Source organism: Hemitrygon akajei, chromosome 18 (genome assembly GCF_048418815.1).
Source record: "Hemitrygon akajei chromosome 18, sHemAka1.3, whole genome shotgun sequence".
Lineage (NCBI taxonomy): Eukaryota > Metazoa > Chordata > Chondrichthyes > Myliobatiformes > Dasyatidae > Hemitrygon > Hemitrygon akajei.
In genome coordinates, this window is record NC_133141.1 from 33,539,467 (window position 1) to 33,559,958 (window position 20,492).

The 20,492-nt window shown below is 44.4% G+C and overlaps 1 protein-coding gene across 2 annotated transcripts in view; it reads right to left on the bottom strand.

Annotated features, from left to right (window-relative positions):
- Positions 1–5,868: 5,868 nt before the first annotated feature.
- The window catches only part of LOC140741282 (zinc transporter ZIP10-like), a 37,175-nt gene continuing 22,551 nt past the window's right edge, over positions 5,869–20,492 (bottom strand). The window contains exons 7-11 of one of the 2 annotated variants that reach the window (XM_073071292.1): positions 14,795–14,885; positions 13,525–13,803; positions 12,353–12,433; positions 11,487–11,677; positions 5,869–9,844 (exon numbers count right to left, since the gene is read on the bottom strand). In XM_073071292.1, the coding sequence (XP_072927393.1) occupies positions 9,692–9,844; positions 11,487–11,677; positions 12,353–12,433; positions 13,525–13,803; positions 14,795–14,885 (795 nt within the window). In that variant the 3' untranslated portion in view covers positions 5,869–9,691. The remainder of the gene's footprint in view (positions 9,845–11,486; positions 11,678–12,352; positions 12,434–13,524; positions 13,804–14,794; positions 14,886–20,492) is intronic. The other variant, XM_073071293.1, reaches the window with a different exon arrangement.

The window sequence follows — 20,492 nt, forward strand, 5'->3', positions numbered from 1 at the left end:
TCTGGATGATAATGTGGTAAACTGGATCAGCAAATTTGCTGGTGGCACTGAGATGGGGTTTGTAGTGGACAGTGAGGAAGACTATCAAAGATTGCAGCAGGATCTGGACTAGCTGGGAAGATGGACTGAAAAATTGCAGATGGAATTTAATACAGACAAGTGTGAGATGTTGCACTTTGGGAGGACAAGCTTGCATAGACAGTAAATGGTAATACACTGAGGCCACTGGGAGATCCTGCCTTTTGCAGTGGATGAACCAAAGTGGTCCTCCCAATCTACGTCAGGTGTCACTGCACTGGGAGCACCAGATACAGTTGATGATCCTGAAAGACTTGCATGAAGTGTTGCCTCACCTGGGAGGATTGTTTAGGGTCCTGAATAGAGATGGAGGAGGTGTAGGGGTAGGTATAGTACTTGTCATGCTTGAGGTGGTAAGTGCAAGTAGAGAGATCAGTGGGGAGTAACAAGTAAGTGGACAAGGGAGTCACATAGAGAGCGAACCATTTCCCCTGTATTCTGCTTTCAAGATCATAATGAGGTAGATTGAGGTCAAGAATCCAGCTTGTCGTACCTGGGAACCATTTAATAGTCTTATTACAGTGGGATGGAAGCTGTCCTTGAGCCTGAAAGATCCTCAGTACATCAGCAAGACTGAATCTGTGGGCATTCACCTTATCTCAGCCCCTCATGACTTTATACATCTTATATGACCATAAAATACAGGTGAAGAATTAGGCTATTCAACCCACAGACTTGGCCTCCACTGCCCTCTGTTGCTACAAATCCCATGGATTCACCACAATCTGGCTGAATAAATTCCTCCTCATCTCAGTTCTAAAGAGACATTCTTTTATTCTGAGGCTGTGCCCTCAGATCTTACTGATTGAAACATCCTCTCCAAGTCACAGTCAACTCTTGGTCTTCCTACCTCCAAGGGATGAAGTCCTAATATGCCCAACCTCTTCCTACAATTTGATTCTTGGCCATATTCTTGTAAATCTCATCATGTTCCATGAGTGTGATGTTGGTGTGATCTAGCCCACAGCCATTTCTAACCCCTTCTCAATTGATCACTTACTTGAGCACTCCTGTATCCTGAACTAAGTCCTACCTTCACTGAAGAAATTGCAGCAGGTCAAGACGGTGGAGCCATCACCACCCTTGCCTGAAGTGCAGTTTTATTACGAGTGGACATCTTCAGTCTCACTCAAAGGCAATGTTATGCACTGTGGACAGTTGTATTCTCATCTGTCTGGATAAAACCCTTACGGATTGGTCAGGAGCCAGATTAGAAAAGAATTTTAGTTAGACAGGAACCTGAGGGGCAACTCTTTCACCCAGAGGGCTAAATGTATATGGAACAAGTTGCCGGAGGAAGTGGTCAAGGCAAGTGCATTGACAATATTTAAAAGATACTTGGACAGGTACATAGATAGGAAACGTCTAGGGGGCTATGGATAAAATGCAGGTAGATGGGGCTGGCTTAGATGGGAATCTTGGTGGGCGTGGACCAGTTGGGCCAAAGGGTCTGTATCCATGCTGTGTGATTCTATGACATATTTCCTTTCATGTCTTAAAGCACTTTGCATTTTTGAAGCTTAAATGCTGTGGCAGAAATTTGCTAGGATGGAATGATGTTCTTGCAAACCAGACGTAAGCTGTTTCATGGCACAGCTAATGAGGAACATCTGGGAGGGGAAAAGGTAAAATCCAGACCAGAGAGTGGGGGACCAAATGCATAACTTTTACCAGAGAGAATATAGTGGAATAAGTAATAAACTTGCACACTATGTCAGCCCGGCTACGAGTTTCAAAGAGATTTGCACAGAAATTATCTTAAAAGCAATTGCTCCAGAGTGAGAATTGCAGCAAATAGTTTTCTGTACAGCGAGATCACGTGAATAGGGATGAGATAATGACTGTATCACCCAAGGGAGTGATGCTGAGGGATAAATATTGCCCAGGAGACCAGGCAGATTTCCATTACTCTCCTGCTTTGGTCAATACCTCTTCAGTGAAGGCATTGGGGGTATCAGCACTCTGCACTGGATGCAGGATGTACATGCTGAGAACAACGCACCCTTCCCATTTTTTGTGGCCTCTTCTGATTGACTTGCCTGTGGTTTGAACTACTGCATATAAATGCAGAAGAAGGCTTTTGTCTGTGTTTAAACACATCAGCAGAATACACTGTGGTTCTGTTTTGTTAAGCTGAAGTTTTTGATTATAGTACTATAGCACAGTAATCCCACAATGTTGTGTCAAAATTTCAACCTACTCTAAGATCAATCCAACCATTCCCTCCTACATATTCCTCCATTTTTCTATCATCCATGTGCTAACCTAGAGCCTCTTAAATATCCTGAATGTATCTGCCTCTACCACCACCCCTGGCTGGGCATTCCATGCATGCACTGTGTAAACAAAAAGACTTGCCTCTGACATCCTGCTGATACTTTTCTCCAATCAACGTATAGTTATGACCAGTCGTAACAGCAATTTCCAGCTTGAGGACAAGTCTCTGGCATCCACTGTGCCTCTTTATTATAAAAACATAAAACATTACAGCACAAAAACAAGTCTTTTGGCCCTTCTTGTCTGTGCCAAACTATTTTTCTGCCTAGTCCCACTGACCTGCACCTGGACCATATCCCTCCATACACCTCTCATTCATGCACCTATCCAAGTTTTTCTTAAATGTTAAAAGTGAGCCTGCATTTCTGGCAGCTCATTCCACACTCCCACCACACTCTGTGTGAAGAAGACCCCCACTAATGTTCCCCTTAAACTTTTCCCCCTTCACCCTTAACCCATGACCTCTGGTTTTTTTTCTCCCCTAGCCTCAGTGGAAAAAGCCTGCTTGCATTCACTCTATCTATACCCATCATAATTTTATATACCTCTATTAAATCTCCCCCCATTCTTCTACACAACAGGGAATAAAGTCCTAACCTATTCAACCTTTCTCTGTAACTCAGTTTCTCAAGTCCCAGCAACATCCTTGTAAACCTTCTCTGCACTCTTTCAACCTTATTAATATCCTTCCTGTAATCTGGTGACCAAAACTGCACACAATACTCCAAATTCGGCCTCACCAATGCATTATACAACCATAACAATGCCATAACATTCCAACTCTTATACTCAATACTTTGATTTATAAAGGCCAATGTACCAAAAGCTCTCTTTACTACCCTATCTACCTGTGACGCCACTTTTAGGGAATTTTGTATCTGTACTCCCAGATTCCTCTGTTATACTGCACTTCTCAGTGCCCTACCATTTACCTTGTATGTTCTACCTTGGTTTGACCTTCCAAAGTGCAATACCTCACACATGTCTGTATTAAACTCCATCTGCCATTTTTCACCCCATTTTCCAGCTGGTCCAAATCCCTCTGCAAGCTTTGAAAACTTTCCTCACTGTCCACTACACCTCCAATCTTTGTATCATCAGCAAATTTGCTGATCAAATTTACCACATTATCATCCAGATCATTGATATAGATGACAAATAACAATGGACCCAGCATTGATCCCTGTGGCACACCACGAGTCACAGGCCTCCACTCAGAGAAGCAATCCTCCACTATCACTCTCTGACTTCTCCCATTGAGCCAATGTCTAATCCAATTTACTACCTCACCATGTATACCTAGCAACTGAACCTTCCTAACTAACCTCCCATGCAGGACTTTGTCAAAGGCCTTACTGAAGTCCATGTAGACAACATCCACTGCCTTCCCTTCATCCATTATCTTAAAGACCGCCAAGTTACATTTTATCCACCTTCACTCCAAAGAGAAAAGCCTGAACTCACTCTATAATTTTGTTCTATTTTCAGTCATTTTGGAGCAGTCTCTTTCAAAATAATTGTGTGCAACTATATATGAACTGTTGAAACACAATGACATCATTGAAAGTTGTGCATCTGGTTGCCAGAGGCTGATTATCCTGTTATATCCACTTCTCTTTGGAGAATGAGTTTACAAGTCTGATTGTTCTGGACTTCACCTTTAGCTTTGCCAGGATTCCTCTGAAGCAATGATATGAGGCAGCTGTGACCATAAGATCCACAGGAAAACTGCACCACCACAGCAAATTACTGCAACTAACTTGCTCAACGGTGCATGTTAATATCAATGTCTGCTTCATCCTCAAAAGCTTACAGCAAATGCAGTGCTGTAGGGGAGGCAGAAGTTGATGGCAAGCATAGCATAGTCAAAGGAGAGGAACTGAGGAGCTGAAGTACAGGGCCAGGGTAGACGTAAGGGGCTGTGGTACGGGGGTGGGCAGTGACACGGAGGGGCTGTGGTACGGGGGAGGGCAGTGACGAGGTCTTCATTCTGCATTGGACTCAGTCTTGCACAGATTGAGCCTTTGACATCCCCAGTGGAGTCGCAGAGATTGTCAGACTTGTGGAACCTACCATCGGTCCTCAACTTCCAGAGTTCTGCTTGAATTTTGTGCTTTGATCTTTGATGTCAACTGCAGCACACACTGAGAAATGTGGACCCTCGATGTCGAGGCTTCAAACCCCCCTACCTAGTGATGTATTGAACTTTATGCACCTTGCCCACACAGAGTTCAATTTTGGAGTTTGCCATTGACTCACCAATCTGAGATGGCGGGGGGAGGGGGGGGGTGGGTGCATCAGCCTTCAACGTCACCGGTTGGCCTGCCCATCACCCACTGTCCGTCGTCACACATCCACCTCAGTGGCCTGACCTTAACATTTTCATATCCCTGTCCTGAAAATAACTTGACCTCTAACTCCACTCTCTGTATCCAAAATCATCCCTGCAAAGCTAAAATCAACTAAAAAACAACCAAGTCTGTGTCTTGACCGAGACCACAGCTCAGCGCCATCTTGACCAGATATCCAGGCTTTTGAGACAGGGCAGAGCTGTTTCACCAGGTTGATTCCAGAAATGATGAATTCGCCCATGAGGAGAGATTGAGTTGCCTGGGACTGTACTCACTGGAAATCAGAGAATGAGTGGAGATCTGATAGAAACATCAAACTATAAAACTATAAAAGGTAACTATAAAAAGATTGAGGCAGGGAAATTATTTGTACTGGTAAGTGTGACTAGGCAGATATAGCCTCAAGATTCGGGGGAATAGATTTAGGATGGAGATGAGGAGAAATGGGTTTCCCAGAGAGTAGTCAGTCTGTGGAATTCTCTGCCCAGGGAAGCAGTAGAGGCTAACCTCATTAAATATATTTAAGACACAGTTAGAAAGATTTTTGTAGAGATGGTTAATTAATAGTTATGGGGAAAAGACAGGGTGGTGAAGCTGATCTTACTGAATCATGTCAGATCAGCAATGATCCTATTGAACGGAGGAGCAGACTTGACAGGCCAGATGGCCAACTCCTGCTCCTGTTACTGATGTTCTTGCATGTAGAATATGGTGCAATAGCTATAGAGAAATTGCAGTGCAGGCATACAATAAGGTCCAAGATCATAAAAAGGCACTGTAATTGTGAGATCAAGTGTCCATCTCATGGCAGAGCTGGTACAATAATAGGAAGGTTTTGAAGGATGTGGGCCAAACGCGGACAATGGGACTAGCTCAGGAGGACAATTTGTTCAGTATGATTTGTTGGGCCAAAGTGCCTCTTTCTGGGCTGTATAACTCTATAACACACACACTATATCCATCCTCGGGGTTCCTCATGGAAGTGGTTAGACAGCTGTGAACCCAGACCGCAAGGAAGAGAAGGATAACCATCAGAGAGGGAGGTGTCAATATTCGCCAGGTAGGTTTAGAGCTGGACACAGCCCGAACTGCTTACTAAAGCATCCACATCGAACTGAGTGGCAGATAGCAAAATACCGGCAAAGCAAAAATAAGCATCAAATCAAGTTTAAATGTTATTATTGGGAATCGTACACATTAAACAGCAGATCAAATTTCTTTGGAGAGCATATCAATCAGTTGAATACAAGATCGTTGATTAATAAATTTTTTTGTAATTTCTTACACATCTATCCAAGCATGTTACAATAAGAGGAACAAAAGTGATATTATGAATAATTGTGTACCGTATCCCTTTGAATTTGCACTTAATATCACAGTGAGGAACACAGAGTGTATCAGAGAGTTACAGTGTTGGGTGTGTCAGTGTTACAGTGAGGGGTGTGGGGTGTGTAGGTGTTACAGGTAGGAGTGTAGGGTGTCAGTGGGGTGTGCAGGGTGTACCAGTGCGGATTGGGTACAGTGTTGGAAGCTGATAAGGGAATTGTTTCAAACTACAGTCCTTCCTTTGGTGGAGAATTTTGGATAGTTCACCTGCGCGCCACAGTTCCTGAAGAGACGTTGGATTGCGTAGCAGGAGAGAAAGTTCAAAAGAAGTGATTTGGGACAGTGTGAACACATTCTGTGTGCCACAGTTCCCAAGGAGGCACTGGATTGTGCATAATTAAGTCATTGTGTGAGTGGGCCAGTGTTAGAGGGGGGAGTCCAGGCCTTGGTGAATAGAGGTGAAGGCCATAGGAAGATTATTTTTGTTTAATTTTTCTTTCATTATTGCACAGATAGAGCATAAGGAGTGCCAGGCAGGATAACTGAATGCTGCTCTTGTGGGATTTGGGAAGGTCTCTGATGACTATACCTGCAAGAAGTGCATCTATCTGCAGCTTCTAACAGACTGTGTTAAGGAATTGGAGCTCGGGCTGGATAAACTCCAGATTGGGAGGCTGAGTGGTTCATAGATAGAGAAGTAGTTACCCCCAGTGTGCAGGACACAGGTAACTGGGTGACCATCAAGAGGGACAAAGGGGATAGGCAGCCAGTACAGAGTACCTCTGTGGCCATTCCCCTCAACAACAGGTTTACTGGTGGGGGGAGGGGATGACCTAGCAGAGGAAAGCCACAGCAGTCAGGTTTCAGGCACTGAGTCTGGCTCTGTGGCTCAGGAGGGAAGGAGGGAGAAGAGATGAGCTGTAGTGACAGGGGATTCATTGGTTATGGGAACAGTCAGGAGGTTCTGTGGATGAGAACGAGATTCCCGGATGGTATATTGCCTCCCAGGTGCCAGGGTCTGAGACTGAGTCTACGGCATTCTTAAGTGGGAGGGTGAGCAGCCAGAGGTCATGGTCCATGTCGGTACCAATGACAGAGGTAAGAAAGGTGACGAGATTCTGTAAAGTGAATTCAGGGTGTTAAGGACTAACTTAAAGGACAGGACCTCCAGGGTTGTGATCTCAGAATTGCCACGAGCTTGGCCAAAAATAGGAAGATCATACAGTTTAGCACATAACTAAGGAGATGGTGAGGGAGGGAGGGCTTCAGATTGTGGAGTGGTTGTGGGGAAAGATGTTGTTAAGCCTTCATTCAAAGTTGGGAATCAAAAGGTTAAGCATGGTAGGACTAAAATTCTCAGCTGTCTATATTTCAAGGCAAGGAGTATTGTAGGAAAGGCGGATGAGCTTAGGACATGGGTTGGAATTATGATATTGTAGCCATTAGTGAGACTTGGTTTCAGGAGGGACAGGACTGACAGCTCAATATTCCGGGGTTCCGTTGTTTTAGATGTGATAGAGTGGGACAGATTAAAGAGGGAAGGATGGCATTACTAGTCAAGACAGACTGGACAGCTCATCTACTGAGGCTTTATGGGTTTAACTGAAGAATAAGAAAGGTATGACCACGTTAATGGGATTACATTATAGACCACCCAACAGTCCATGGGATTTTGAGGAGCAAATTTGTTGAGAGATCGCAGACTGTTGCAAGAACCATAAGGTTGTGATAGTAGGTGATTTTAACTTCGCACATATTGACTGGGATTCCCATACTGCAAAGGGACTAGATGGGAAAGAGGTTGTCAAATGTGTTTAGGAAAGTTTCCTTTGTCAGTATGTAAAAGTCCCAACTAGAGAGAGTGCGATACGAGATCTCCTGTTAGGGAATGAGACAGGGCAGGTGACAGAAGTTTGTGTAGGGGAACACTTTGCATTTAGAGATCATAATGCCATTAGTTTCAGGGTAATTATGGAAAAGGATAGGTCTAGTCCGTGGGTTAAGATTGTAAATTGGAGAAAAAACAATTTGATGGTATCAAAAAGGATCTGGCAAGTGTGGATTGGGATAGTTTGCTTTCTGGCACAGGTGTACCTAGTAGGTGGGAGACCTTAGAGAGTGAAATTTAGAGAATACTGTACATAGTTTGTATGTGCCTGTCAGAGTAAAAGGCAAGGATGACAGGTTTAGGAAACAACCTTGTTTTTGAAGATATATTGATGCTCTGGTTAAGAAAAAGGTGGTACAGACAGGAAGGAACAAATGAGGTACTTGAGGAGTAAAGGAATTGCAAGAGGACACGTAATAAGGGCTAAAAGAAGACAGGTTGCTCTAGCAGACAAGGTGAAGGAGAATCTCAAGAACTTCTACAGATATATCAAGAGCAAAAGGATTGTAAGGCACAAAATTGGCTCTCTGAAAGATTAGTGTTACTATTCATGCCGAAAGAGATAGGGGAGATCTTAAATGGATTTTTTGCATCTGTATTTACTCATGAAATGGACACAAAGTCTGTAGAACTGAGGCAAAGCAGCAGTGAGGTCATGGACCTCATACAGATTACACAGGAGGAGTAGTTTGCTGTCTTGAGGCAAATTAGCTGGATAAATCCCCAGGGCCTGACGAGATGGACTTGCATGGTGAGCGGTAGGGCACTGAGGAGTGTGGTAGAACAGAGGGACCTGGGAATACAGATCAATAATTCTTTGAAGGCGGCATCACAGGTAGATAGGGTCATAAAGAAAGCTTTTAGCAAATTGATTTTCATATATCAAAGGATGCAGTACAAGAATTCGGATGCTATGTTCAAGTTGTATAAGATGTTGGTGAGGTCTAATTTGGAGTATAATGTGCAGTTTTGGTCACCTATCTTTAGGAAAGATATAAGTAAGATTGAAAGAATGTGGAGAACATTTACAAGGATGTTGTCAGGACTTGAGGATCTGTGTTTATAAGGGAAGTTTGAATAGGTTAGGACTTTACTCCCTAGAACATAAGAGAATGAGGGGAGATTTGACAGAAGTATACAGAATTATGAAGGGTATAGATAGGCTTTTTCCACTGAGATTGGGTGAGACTACAACTACAGGTCATGGGTTAAGGGTGAAAGGTAAAATGTTTAAGGGGATCATGAGGGGGAATTTCATCACTGAGAGGGTGTGAGAGTGTGGAACAAGCTGCCAGCACAAGTGGTACATCTAGGTTGTGATTTCAACATTTAAGAGAAATTTGGATGGATGCATGGATGGGAGGGATATGGAGGGCTATGGTCCAAGTCTGGGTTGATGGACTAGGCAGATTACCAGTTTGGCATGGATTAGATGGGCCATAGGGTCTGTTTCTGTGCTATGCCTCATGTGTGAATGTTTCAAGAAATCCAGAAGAGACCGTGGTGGGTGTTAGTATTTTTTGATCCTGTAATACAATTCCTTAGTCATTATCAGGGGCAGACCTTCCCATGTCCACACCAAGGTTTTGGAGTAACAACAACTCAACAGAGGGTATGCCGCATCTTTGAAACAAGTACTGCTGGAGTTTAGCTGGGGAAACATGAAAAACTGTCCAAAGTATATAGCTGCGATACTCTACTTGTAAGAAACAGCTCGAAGACATTCTGTTTGTTTTTGAACCTCATTTCCATGCCTGTTGACTGTAAACTATTAAGAACTGATGTTGATGAGAAGTCGGTCCTCAAACAAAGCAATGCACAGCATGACTCCAGCTCCCAGCAGGAAGCCCAGGTTCTGTCTGACAAAATGTGTGAGATAACTGTATTGTCTTGTGTTCGATTGTCCATGCAGTATTTCAGGAAGCTGAAAGAAAGATGGAGTGATCATCAGCAGAGCCACAATCTACACCCCACGGGGGTCACAAAGGAACAGGAGGGAGTCACAAACTATGGGGAGCAAAATCGGGCAATTTGGCCTATCAAGTCTACTCTGCCACTCAATCATGGCTGACTGGAATGTGTCATCATAAACGGGATTTGAACCTGTGTGGGGAGTCCCCACTGGATTTTGAGCACAACACACTAATCACTGGGCCACATTGACAGTCTCAACAGGCCATCCAATCAAAACTGCCCCCAAACAGGTCGTCAACCCGAAACGTTCATCCAGTTTCTCCCCCTCATGGAGGCTGCTTGACCTGTTGAGTATTCCCTGCCATCCTTGTATTTGTTCTGGATTTCTAGCATCTGCAGTAGTTTCCATGCACAGGCAGTCCTGGGTTATGCAAGGATTTTGCTGCTGAGGACTGCCTGTAAACCGATATCTCTGTAAGTCTACCACCCTTCCACCTATCGCCTCCCAGCCCCTGACATCATCCCCATTCCCCATCTACCTATCACCCTACTCCATCACCTGGATCCACCTCTTACTTCCAAACTCCTGACATCATTCTCATTCTTCACTCCTCTCTTATCTGCCTATTGCACCTCACCTGGATCTATCCATCACCTCACAGCTCCTGACATTATTCCAACTCTATCCCCTCCCTTATCTGCCTATGATTCCCCACGTGCATCACCTGGATCCACCTATCACCTTCCCTCCATCTTTTAATACCGGCTACCTCCATCTACTCTTTCAGTCCAGATGAAGGGTTTTGGCCCGAAACGTCAACTGGCCATTTCCCTCCACAGTTGCTGTATTCCATGCCTGATCATTTTGTCAACCCCATTCTCCTGCCTTCTCCTTATAACCCCTCACCAGTCAAGGACCTATCAATCTCTGCCTTAAATACACCATTCAGTACTGATGCACCATCAATAACTCTGAGATGTGGGTTAAGGTAGGCTTTTATTGGCTGGAAGAAAGCACAAGCAGCAAGTGACCATCATACAACATCCTGGAGACTGAGGAAGGGTCTGTGGCTCCAATCGCCTTTATACAGGGGTCTGTGGGAGGAGCCACAGGAGCAGTCAGCAGGGGGGCGTGTCCAGACAGGTATATGTAGTTCACCACAAGTACATTATTATTACTAACTTGAAAAATGCTTTAATGATGTATGGGAGAATTTGTGAAAGTTCAGGTTTCCATTAAGTCAGCCCATTCATAACCCAGGGTGCACCTTATTACACATTCACTAATGAGGCCAAACTATCCTGAGGCACCTCAGAGGAGTGTTTCAAACAAACTTCAGCATTTAGACACCTTGGACAAAAGACCAAAGGAGCCGACCCCTCTGCTAGTCTCAAGGATCTTGATCTGAAACACGGACTGTTCATTTCCCTCATGAGACACAGCTTGACCCACTATGTTGCTCCAGCAGTTACTGGTCAGTTACTGCACTGTCTGTGGGAGCTTGCTGTATTTACTCATCCAATAACAGTGATAACTCCTCAAAAGTTCTTCCATTCCTTTGGTTTCAAGGATCTAGATGGCATTGCTTAAACAGAAAGTTGTACTTTTACATTCCCCGTAGATATTTTAGTTAGAAAGGAGAGTGACTCACCATGTCAACCAAAGCAACATAAAGGAACATCCCTGCGGTGCTTGCGAAGATCCACGGGGTTACATTGTCTGTGTATTGTCCAGCAGCAATTCCAAGCACCATGCCCAAGTAACTGAGGACAGCAGATACCAGGTTAAATTTCACTGCCTGTCTCATTTTAACCCCTGCCTTCATTAACACAGCAAAGTCACCTGAAATAAACAAACAGGTTCAACAGTGGATGGAGGGGAACTTCCACAGAAATCTAAACAGTCTATTTGCCTGTAACCATTTGTCAGAAACATAACAGTACTACTGTATAAAACTTTGGTTAGGTCACATTTGGAATGTTGTGTGCAGTTTTGGTCACCCCATTACAAGAAAAAGGTGTGGGGGCTTTGGAGAAGGTGTAAAAGAGTTTCATCAGGATGCTGCCTGGATTAGAGGGCATGAGCTAGAAGGAGAGGTTGGACAAACTTGAGTTGTTTTCTCTGGAACAGCGAAGGCTGAGGGGAGACCTGAGAGAGGTTTATAAGATTATGAGAAGCACAGATAAAGTAGACAGATTCTTTTCCCAGGGACAAAATGTCTAATACTAGAAGCCACAGCTCTCATAATCTTATAAAGCAGGAAGATTATGAACATCTTTGCCAACAGGAGAAACATCCAAACTTTTAGATTGGAGTAGTGGAGGGAGGTACTGCACTTACGGAAAGAGGTTAAACTAGTTGTGACACTTTTCATTGGCGTGTAGGAGAATGAGGGAGATGGACAGAAAAAGGCAGAGGATGGAGAACAGGCAAAGATGGGTGTGCACAGCCAGACAGCAGGGCAAAGGAAGAAGGGATATCAATATCCAGCAGAGCCACCCACAGACATCAACTCACCCAGCTCATGGGGTAGTTCATGGCAGAACACAGCAATGGTGGTACTGAATCCGCCTGAAATTCCTGTGGAAAATGCTGCCCCTGTTGGTGAGAATGAATCAAGTTAACGTTGCTGACACTCCTAGTCAGCACCTTGCTTCCTCACTGGAAGGAGTGCAAGGGAGACTAATGAGGACGCTGCCAGGCTTTGAGGAGGCCGGGATTTTATTTCTTGGAGCGTAGGAGGCTGAGGAGTGACCTTACAGAGGTGTATAAAATCAGAGATGGGCCGCAAACTGTCCTTTGTCCTCCCAGGGTAGGGGGAAATAAAAACTGGAAGACTTATGTTTAGGGTGAGAGGGGAAAGATTTAATAGGATCCAGAGGATGGTCCATATATGGAACAAGCAGCCAGAGGAAGTAGATGAGGCAGGTATGTTAACAACAGTTAAAAGACACTGGGACAACTACATATATTTATTTATTAGAAATACAGCACAGTAAAAGGCCCTACTGGCCAATTACACCCATGTGATCAATTAACCTACTAAACCGAATGCCTTTAGAACGTGGGACGAAACCCACGTAGTCATGGGGTGAACATACAAACACCTTACAGACAGCACCAGAATTGAACCCGGGTTGCTGGTACTGCAATAGTGTTATTGCCAATTGCTATGCTAGCATAGGGCACAATGAATTGGAAAGGTGCAGACAGATACAGCCTCTTTCAGTGCTGTGTGACTCTATGATAAATACAAGGATAGGAAAGATTTAAAGGGATATGGGCCAAACATGGGCAAATGGGAATCTTGGCTGGCATGGATCAGTTGGGCTCTTTCCATGCTGTATTACTTTATGACTATTTTAGTACCTAAATTACCAGCAACTGCTCTCATCATCTCAGAAGAGTAGGCATTAGAAAGTAAAGAAGTACAGTTACCTGCTGATGGGTATCACAAAGAGTCAGTTGGTGCGACCCACACTTGGTGCTGACGGGTGTCAGTGTTACAATGTAAGAGGGACAGTGCTGGGTAAAGTACTGAGGGAGAGTGGCAGTGTCAGAGTGACACCCTCTCACGGGAGAAGTACTTTTATTACCTTGTTCATGTCTGTTTTTTCTTGGGGCACAGCCTTACATAAGCATTGTGAATCACAAGGTTTCCTAGCTCCCACCAGAGCTTCATCACTCACCAATCGCCAGTCCGTCAGTGAAGTTGTGCATGCCATCCCCCATCATCACCATCCAAGCAATATCCACTATGCCAGAGCTCCGTAGGCCTTCCAGATGATGGGAATGTCCGTGCTCATGTTCCTGCTCAGGTTCCCGCTCCTCTGACCCCCATGTTTCAGCCGAAGGATCGTCAGAGAGCTCACTGCAGGGCTCTTTGCCGATTTTACTGGTAGGTTGGTGAGTGAAGGGTCCACTGGATGCATTTTCCACCTGATCCAGTTCAGTTCTGTTGCAAGACTCTGAATATTCAAAGCCACTTAATGAATCTTTCAGTTAGTATAAGTTCAACTATACCACAAGGGCAGCTTACACACATGACAAACCACCACACCCCACCCCCAACAAGTAGGCAACCAGCTTGCCAGGTATAAGTTAAATTTAAATCTGAAACTGTATGAATTTTATCATCCAAAGGCTATCAGGGGATATAGAGTTTAGCCATGTGACTGGTAAAGCATGATTAAGGTGGTGAACATCCTCCTCCAGTTCCTAGGGTCTTGTGCAGTTTAAAAGAAAAGATTTTTAAGAATAGCTTTATTTGTCACATGTACATCAAAAGTTACAAAGAAATGTGTCTTTGTGCCAACGATCAACACCCAGTCTGCTGGAGGAGCTCAGTGTGAGGTGGGGGAGGAACTGTCAATATTGGGTCAAGAACCTGCCTCTGGACTGAGAGTGGAGAGGGAAGATAGCTAGCAAAAAGCAGAGAGGGGTTGTGGTGGGACAGGGGCCTGATGTGATTGGTGGAATAGAGAGGGGAGCAGAAACCTACTTGTTATCTCTGACTCCCCTTGTCCATCAATTATGTCAGACCCCTACCCCAGCACTACTCCTCTCCTCTTTACACCTCTGCAGCCTACATCCCGATACAGGGTCTTGACCCGAAGCATTGACAGTTTCTCTCTCCCTAGTTCCTTCAGAAGACTGGGTGTTGCTCCCAAGATAATCAGGGAGGTTTCCACCCCTGAGGAGGGCCCCCTCTCATCCTTCTGCCTTCTCCCACAAAGGTGTCCCCATCCATGTGGCCACCAGCTTTGATCTTCAGCCTGTGTCCAGTGGCTTTAATGGGTGGACAGCCTCCTGACAGATCTCCTTCATCCAGGTTGGTCCATGAGCTCTGGCTAGGCTTGCAGGACAATTAATCCCTTTCTTCTTGTGTGGGGAGGTACCTCCACCCCCTTCCCCAAACAATAGTGCCCAGTAGAAGCCAAAGTCTGCGAGCCTAATTACCTTGGGCAGGTCTTAAGCAACGAAGTTCAATGTTGGTTGGAACGTCCATCTCAAGGCCAGCCTGTTCCTTCTTCCGCCCTTTGCCTGGTGGCTGAGGGATGGAAAGATTAAGTTGATATAAAATGGAAAGATAGCAGAGTCTGATTACAATTGGCACTGCTGCCAATCTGCGATCAGTTCCAGTCTCATATACAACATAGAACATAGAGCAGTACGGCACAGGACAGGTCCTTCACCTCACAATGTTGTGTTACACCAATTAAACTTGTAATTCAGCCCCTCAGAATCAGAATCAGGTTTAATATCACTGGCATATGCTGTGAAACTTGTTGTTTTGAGGCAGCAGTACACTGCAATATATAATTATTTTAAAACTATAAATTACATCAAGTATATGTATAAAATTAAGTTTAAAAAGCAGTGCAAAAAGAGGAAAAAGTAGTGAAGTCGTGTTCATGGGTTTATTGTCCATTCAGAAATCTGATGGTGGAGGGGAAGAAGCTGTTCCTGAATCATTGAGTGCATGTCTTCATGCTCCTGTACCTCCTCCTTGATGGTAGCAATGAGAAGAGGGCGTGTCCTGTGTGATGCGGGTTAATGATGGATGCCACCTTTTTGAGGCATCACCTTTTGACGGTGTGCTGGATGCTGGGAAGGCTAGTGCCCATAATGTAACTGGCTGAGTTTACAAGTTTCTGCAGCTGTTTCTGATCCTGTGCAGTGGCCCCTCTACAGAACGCTTTCCACAGTACACCTGTAGATCTTTGTGAGTGCTGTTGGTGACCTCTCCTCAAACTCCTAATGAAGTATAGCTGCTGTCTCTTTGTAAATGCAATTACTTTGTAATTGCATCAAGATGTTGGGCCCAGGATAGATCGTCAGACATGTTGACACCCAGGAACTTGAAACTGCTCACCCTTTCCACTACTGATCCCTCAACTCTTCCTGAAGTCCACAATCAATTGCTTGGTCTTACTGACAGTGAGTGCAAGGTTGTTGCTGTGACACTAATTAAACTAATCCCTTCTGCCTATGCAATGTTCACATCCTATCATTTTCTGCACATTCATGTGCTTATCTGCGAAACACCTCTGTCGTATCTACCTCCATCACCATTCCTGGCAGCACATTCCAGATACCCACCTCTCACTGTGTGTGTGTGTGTGGGGGGAACTTGCCTTGCACATCTCCTTTGAATTTACCCCTCTAAACTTAAATTTACGTCCTCTAGTACTAGACATTTTGACCCTGGGGTAAAGATACCAGTTGTTTGCTCTGTCTAAGCTTCTCATAATCTTAAGCACCTCTATCAGATCTCCCCTCAGCCTCCGCTGCTCCAGAGAAAACAACCCAGGTTTGTCCAGCCTCTCCTTGTAGCTCTTGCCCTCTAATCCAGGCAGCATCCTGGTGAGTCTCTTAAGCATTCTCTGCAAAGCCTCAACATCCTTCCAATAATGGGTGACTGAAATTGAATATGATGCTCTAAATGTAGCCTAAATAGAGTTTTATAAAGCTGCAATATAACTTCTTGGCTCTTGAGCTCTGCCTCAACTAATAGAGGCAAGAATGTTGTATGCTGCAGGAGGTGATCTCCCAGGTCCCTTCCAAGTGTGAGCAGCTAGACTTTTAGGTTGGAGAAGGGAGGGGGTAATATATCCAAATATTAGTTCCTTGATGGGCTGAAGGGCTTGCAATGTGCTGGCAATATTGTTTTATGTATCCAGTCTATCATTAGCGCTACTTTAAAAATTCTATCATTAGCTGGCACCCAAATAATCCCTCCTCACTGCCAGGGTTCTGACCTGACCAAGAGCCCCAACCCTCAAAACACTGACCTCACCATGACTACAGGCACCAGGAGAGTGGAGAAGCATGGAGTAGGCAACTGTTTATGTTGGATTACAAAGTGTACTGAGTGCAGGAGCCGAAGCAGAACCAGACCTTGCTGATATTTATACTCTGTTTAAATAACTCTAGTAGCTCACAAGATTAAATAACAACACCTAGATAACAGTAGTGCTGGACAGGGCATTCACCCTATAATGTGATGCCAATTTGTACTAAATGTCCTCCTGGGTATCATCTACAGTACATCCCTCCATTCCTTTCATATATCAAACTCCACCTCACTGCCTGATTCCACTGCCGCCTTGGTAACACATCCAGGTACCTACCACTCTCTACTTAAAAAAAACCAAACTCTGTCAAATTTCCTGATTCCACTCCCACCCCTGGTGACCTAATCCAGGTACTGACCACTCTCTACTTAAAAAAAAAATTGCCCTTCCCATCTAACCTTAAAAGCATTTCCATCTGGTGTTTGCGATTTCTACCTTGTGGAAAAGATTCTGTCTGACTACTCGATCTATGCCTCACATAATTTTAAATTCTCCCCTCAGCTTTTGCATCTCCAAAGAAAATAACCTCTCCTTATAGCTCACGTCCTCTAATCCAGGCCAAATCCCAGTGAACCTCTTCTGCACTCTCCAAAGCCTCCATGTCCTGAAAATATCTCTTTAAAAGGCATTTGGACAGTAATGTGAATTGAAAAGGTAAGAGGAATATGGGCCGAGTACAGGCAGCTTAGTTGGGCTGAAGGACTTGTTTCCATGTTGTAGTATCCATGTCATTTCAGTTGCTAAGATAACCAAGATGAGTACTTTTGCAACTGGCTAATTTTCTTTCTGTTTAGTTAGCTTTAGATGCTTTAAACTATGTTGAAAATCTTGTTGGCTTCTGAGCAGAAGGAAGAAAGGCAGCTGTTCAGCTACTTCCCAATATTACCATAGAAGAGGAAAGAAACAAATTCCTAAAAACTGTCAGAGGGAAGGACACCAAGACTAACAGATGGCCAGTTGGCTAGATAATGGAGTACAGTAAATGCGATAACGTGGAGCACAGAATCAGAACTGGGTTTGTTATCACCGTCTTGTATGATATGCAATGTGTTGTTTTGTGGCATCCTTTCTTCCAACAGCAAACAAAAACCTAAAAATCAGTAGGTAGTGTTGTAGGTATTGAAGATGGTTATCAGAATTTAAGTGGGCCCTTGACCAGCTGGGTAAGTGGGCTAAGAAATGGCAACTGAAGTTTAATTTGGGTAAGAGCAAGGTGTTGCATTTTGGGATGACAAACCAGAGTCGGACCTTCATGGTGAATAGTAGGTCCCCAGGGAGTGTTATAGAACAGAAGAATCGAGGAATACAGGCATATGATTCTCTGAAAGTGGAGTCACAGACAGACAGGGTGGTGAAGGAGGCATTTGGCATGTTGGCTTTCCTCATTCAGGGCATTGAATCCAGAAGTTGGCTGTTACATTGCAGTTGTTCAAGATATTATAACACTGAACAGTACAACACAGGCCCTTTGGCCCACAAAGTTATGCCAACCTACAGTATATAAACCTACTCTGTGATCAATCTAACACCTTGCCCATTACCCTCCATTTTTCTTGCATCTATTAACTGTTTCTAATGTATCAGCCTCAACCACCATTCCCAGCAGTGCACTCTAGACATTTGGTGCTCTCTGTGTTTATATAAAAAAAAACTACCTCTGACATGTCCCCTAAAACTTTCCTCCACTCACCTTAAATCAATATTCTCTAGTAATAGCCATTGCTGCCCTGGGAAAAGGGCATGGACTATCCACTCTATCTATGCCTTTTATACACATCTATCAAGTTGCCCCTCATCCTCCTTTGCTCCAAAGAGACTAGCACTAGCTCACTCAACCTTTCCACATAAGACATTAGTGTGGACACATCTAGAATATTGTATTTAGGTTTGGTCACCTGAAGGAAAGATGGCATTAAGCTGGAAAGAGTGCAGAGAAAAATAATGAGCTGCCAGGAATTGAGGATCTGAATTATGGAAATAGGTTGAGCAGTTTGGAACTTAGCTCATTTGTGTAGGAATATGAAGGAATAGAATCATGGGGGAGAATGTGCACAGTCTTTTTACCCAGTTTGGCAATCAAGAACTAGAGGATAAATGCTTAGGGTGAGAGGGGAAGAAAGTAAATAAGAACCTTTTCACCCAGAGAGTGGCCAATATATAGAACAAGCTGCCACAAGAAGTGGTTGAGGCAGGTACATTTAAAAGACACTTGGATAAGTACATAGATAGGAAAGGTTTAGTAAGTTGCAGTAAATAAATAGTGCAAAAAGAGGAATAATGAGGTAGTGTTCATGGGTTCGTGGACCATTCAGAAATCTGATGGCAGAGGGGAAGAAGCTGTTCCTAAAATATTCAGTGTGGGCATTCAGGCTCCTGTAGCATTTCCCTGGCAATAGTAATGAGAAGAGGGCATGCCCTGGACAGTGAGGGTCCCTGTTGATGGATGCTGCCTTCTTGAGGCACGACCTCTTGAGGATGTCCTTGATGTTGGGGAGGTTTGTGCCTGTGATGGAGCTGACTGAGTCTACAACCCTCTGCAGTCTCTTGTGATCCTCTGCATTGGAGACTCCACACCAGACGGTGATGCACCCAGTCAGAATGCTCTCCATCGTACATCTAGAGAAATGAAGTACAGTCACTGGCGTGCTTTCTTAGTGAGTGTATCAATGGGCCGGGCCCAGGATAGATCCTCTGAGAAGTTGATGCATCCACAGGTGCTTTCCCAGGCAGAAAGACACTGATCAGAATTTTCACTCCAGGCACTTTGTCCTCTTGTAGTACCACAACTAGAGATGTCCCATGGAGATAATCTGAACCTGGGTCTGCACCTCTGTGGCACAAGGAGGGGTTTCACTAATGCCGAGAGCAAAAGGTGTAGAGTTTTACTAAAGCAATGAGCTATTTTTTCCTTTTTTTAATATATTCATAGAGCAATAGACATTGATACAGGCTCTTTGGCATGAGTCGATTTTCTGTGTGCGTGCAAGCCTTTCGTTGAACCACACATGTGGAGGGATGGGTTAGTAGATTTGCTGATGACACAAAGGTTGGGGGTGTTGTGGATAGTGTGGAACACTGTCAGAGGTTACAGCGGGATATTGATAGTATGCAAAACTGGGCTGAGAAGTGGAAGATGGAGTTCAACCCAGATAAGTGTGAGGTGGTTCATTTTGGTAGGTCAAATATGATGGCAGAATATAGTATTAATGGTAAGACTCTTGGCAGTGTGGAGGATCAGAGGGGTCTTGGGGTCCATGTCCATAGGACACTCAAAGCAGCTGCGCAGGTTGACTCTGTGGTTAAAAAAGCATACGGTGTATTGGCCTTCATCAAACGTGGGATTGAGTTTAGGAGCAGAGAGGTAATGTTACAGCTATATAGGACCCTGGTCAGACCCCACTGTGCTCAGTTCTGGTCACCTCATTATGGGAAGGATGTGGAAACCACAGAAAGGGTGCAGAGGAGATTTACAAGGATGTTGCCTGGATTGGGGAACATGCCTTATGAGAATAGGTTGAGTGAACTTGGCCTTTTCTCCTTGGAGTTGGGGAGGATGAGAGGTGACCTGATAGAGGTGTATAAGATGATGACAGGCATTGATCGTGTGGATAGTCAGAGGCTTTTTCCCAGGGCTGAAATGGCTAGCACAAGAGGGCACAGTTTTAAGGTGTTTGGAAGTAGGTACAGAGGAGATGTCAGGGGTAAGTTTTTTTATGCAGAGAGTGGTGAGTGCATGGAATGGGCTGCCGGCGATGGTGGTGGAGGCAGATACAATAGGGTCTTTTAAGAGACTCCTGGAT